We start from the raw sequence: 2,820 nt of genomic DNA, 5'->3' as shown, positions 1-2,820 counted from the left end.
GGGTGCACCATGCCTTCATGTGGCCCCTTTCTCCACATGTGAAACACACTGGCGGCCTATCCTCCACAGTAACTCTCAGCTTCACATCTTCCGGCAGCACAATCTCATCCACCACACGATTCAAGTCCTCCGTTGTTGCCCGAATCGTTAATTCGATACTATATCCCCAGTAATCTACCTTCTGGGTCCTTGTAGCCTTCAGAATCTTCCCGTCTTTCATATTATACGTTATGGCTGTCATCAGCCATTCTTCTTTCAATTCGAGTGGTACATTACCCATTCGCACCTAAAAGCTAAAAAAAAATTTATGAGGGGTTACACGGGGTGCTTAAACTAGAATTCAACCAATAAAACTTTAATATTATTTCACCCAAATATTTTTGTGCAGATATGTCGTCATCCACTAGGTATTTAGGGGTTTTGCAACATACACCCTCATCCAGGCGACCCGACCTAAGTTGATCGAGCCTTAACACATAAAGCGCGACGAGCTACGACCGTGGCCGTCAGGCACAGGTCATAATCGTGGCCCAAATAGATGCATTTAATTTATGGGCGTTTGTTGGGGTCTAATGTCACTCAAACGCCTCGATAACCCTCTCCCCCAGAATGCAAGAGGACTAATAGTTCAACTAGTGACTTTTCAGATGAAGTAAATCTTGCCACCATTATATACTAAGAAGATATATTTTTTGTTTTTCATGTGTGCATGGCAGTCTCATTTTCATAAAATGTGCTCAGCAGTCCATGCTATGTAAGTGCAAATCCCAGCGCTTTATGGGTTAAGCTTATGTTCAAGCAGCAGTTCACTGGCAGTTACAGATCCCCTTTTCAGTCAGTCATCAATTTGAGTAACATTAATAAAATAGATAAATAAAGTAATACAAAATCTGTTTGTTTGTTTTTTTGTTTTTTTTTGGAATCACCTTGCATATTTTATTAAACTTCTTACCTGCTTTGCTTACAGTTTTTTTTTTCAATGCTCGTTTAAACATAAATAAAATAAAAGCACTTTGGTAATAATTCGTTCTGGTCTGTTACAAGACGCGGTCCATATGAAATGTCACCATGAGTTAGCTCACCTCACTGGATGATACCAACTTCAGTGCCCCCAACTTTTACCTCAAATCAAATAACTAGATACTCTGTTTGTTGTTGTTGACACTCCGTCGCTTACGACGTTGAGGGTCCCAGTTGATCCGATCAACGGAACAGCCTGCTCGTGAAATTAACGTGCAAGTGGCTGAGTACTCCACAGACACATGTACCCTTAACGCAGTTCTCGGGCATATTCAGCGTGACACAGGCACAACAGAAACAGAGAAAGTTGTGGTGAACAAGTACAACAGGGTTCACCATCATCCCCTGCCGGAGCCTCGTAGAGGCTCTAGGTGTTTTCGCTCAATAAACACTCACAACGCCCTGTCTGGGAATCGAAACCGCGATCCTATGACCGCGAGTCCGCTGCCCATTGCGCCTCCACTGAGTAACATTAATAAAATCGATAATTTATCGATTTTATTAAAGGTAATACAAAATCTGTGTTTTTTTTTTGGCATCACCTGCTTTGCTTACAGTTTTTTTTTTTCAGTGCTCGTTTAAAAATAAATAAAATAAAAGCACTTTGGTAATAATTCGTTCTGGTCTGTTACAAGACGGGTCCATGTGAGATATCAAGCTCACCTCACTGGATTATACCAACTTTAGTGCCCCCAACTTTTGCCTCATATCAAATAATTAGATACACTATGTTTCAGGAAGAAAAAAATGATGGGATGGTCCAACTAAACGCACCTGGGACTAAAACACCACAACAAAAGATTTTTGCATAAAGCCGCTGACGTTAAATAGGTCAGAGGTTATTTAAACAAAGGGAAGTAACTCTCAGTCACACGTCGTTCCAATGGATTCCCCCCAACGCACGAAAGTTGTGCATTTCATGCAGGACTTATTCAGTAAATATGACAAGATTAGGGGTAAGCTTTTTTTATTTTATTTCTGATTATTTCCTGTAAGATAACAAGATAAACATTTGCTCATTTTATGATGGTATCGTTTAGGTAACAACTCGGAAAAAGCATGTTGCACCTCATGTCCGGTCTACATCGATATATTTGTTGTATGTATGCTCCACACATCATGGGTGGGTTGTGGTAACGTTGTCACATTTATACTGCTAACCCGTACTAAAGTTGAAACGATGAATAATGGGAAAATAATTATAAACGTCAGAAACACTGAACAAATCGTTAAAATAATTTACTCGGGAATACTGCAAAAAATTAAATTAATTAATAAAAGACAGGGTTCTACGTATCCAGGAGCGACACTAAACTTTGTTGGTCTCTAACCAGTACGTGGCGACATTTATAGTGTATCGTTATACCCTGAGGCACCAGTCCTCAGCCCTTATTTGCATCGCCGGACCAGTTTCATGCAAAACAATTTTTCCACGGTTTGCGTAACTTAACACAGTGTGTAATATACAATTTATTTATTACACACACACGTGTGTAATATATGCATATATATATATAATTTCGTTTTTGGATTCGGTTTGCAAGATTTTTTATGTGATTTCGTGTTGAAGCATATTCTGTTGTGTCTGGGGAGAGTCATTTTCTTATTGTGCCTTAAAATTTAACACACTCACCGGTAACATTTCCACTTATTTTTCTTTTTATTTTCCTAAAATTCTCGTTGCGTCTTGAAACCTTATCAATAGTTTTGACTATTGATAAGGTTGCAAGACGCAACGAGAATTTTAGGAAAATAAAAATAAGGAATAAGTGGAAATTTTACCGGTGAGTGTTAAATGTT

At 39.0% G+C, this 2,820-nt stretch overlaps 2 protein-coding genes across 3 annotated transcripts in view; one reads left to right on the top strand and one right to left on the bottom strand.

Annotated features, from left to right (window-relative positions):
- LOC106880712 (fucose-1-phosphate guanylyltransferase) overlaps positions 1 to 2,820 on the top strand; it is a 15,887-nt gene that overhangs the window by 7,300 nt on the left and 5,767 nt on the right. The window contains exon 1 of one of the 2 annotated variants that reach the window (XM_014930790.2): positions 1,765 to 1,976. The exons of the other annotated variant lie outside the window; for it this stretch is intronic. Coding sequence (XP_014786276.1) covers positions 1,904 to 1,976 — 73 coding nt within the window. The 5' untranslated portion in view covers positions 1,765 to 1,903. Of the gene's footprint in view, positions 1 to 1,764; positions 1,977 to 2,820 lie in introns of those variants that run through there. 2 annotated transcript variants of the gene reach the window in all.
- Positions 1 to 2,820, bottom strand: part of LOC106880725 (fatty acid hydroxylase domain-containing protein 2) — a 58,239-nt gene that overhangs the window by 53,863 nt on the left and 1,556 nt on the right. The gene's annotated exons all lie outside the window — the stretch shown is intronic.

The sequence above is a fragment of the Octopus bimaculoides genome, chromosome 13 (genome assembly GCF_001194135.2).
Source record: "Octopus bimaculoides isolate UCB-OBI-ISO-001 chromosome 13, ASM119413v2, whole genome shotgun sequence".
Classification (NCBI taxonomy): Eukaryota; Metazoa; Mollusca; class Cephalopoda; order Octopoda; family Octopodidae; genus Octopus; species Octopus bimaculoides.
Note: the sequence above shows the minus strand (reverse complement) of the source record. Positions and strands in the feature narration are given on the sequence as shown.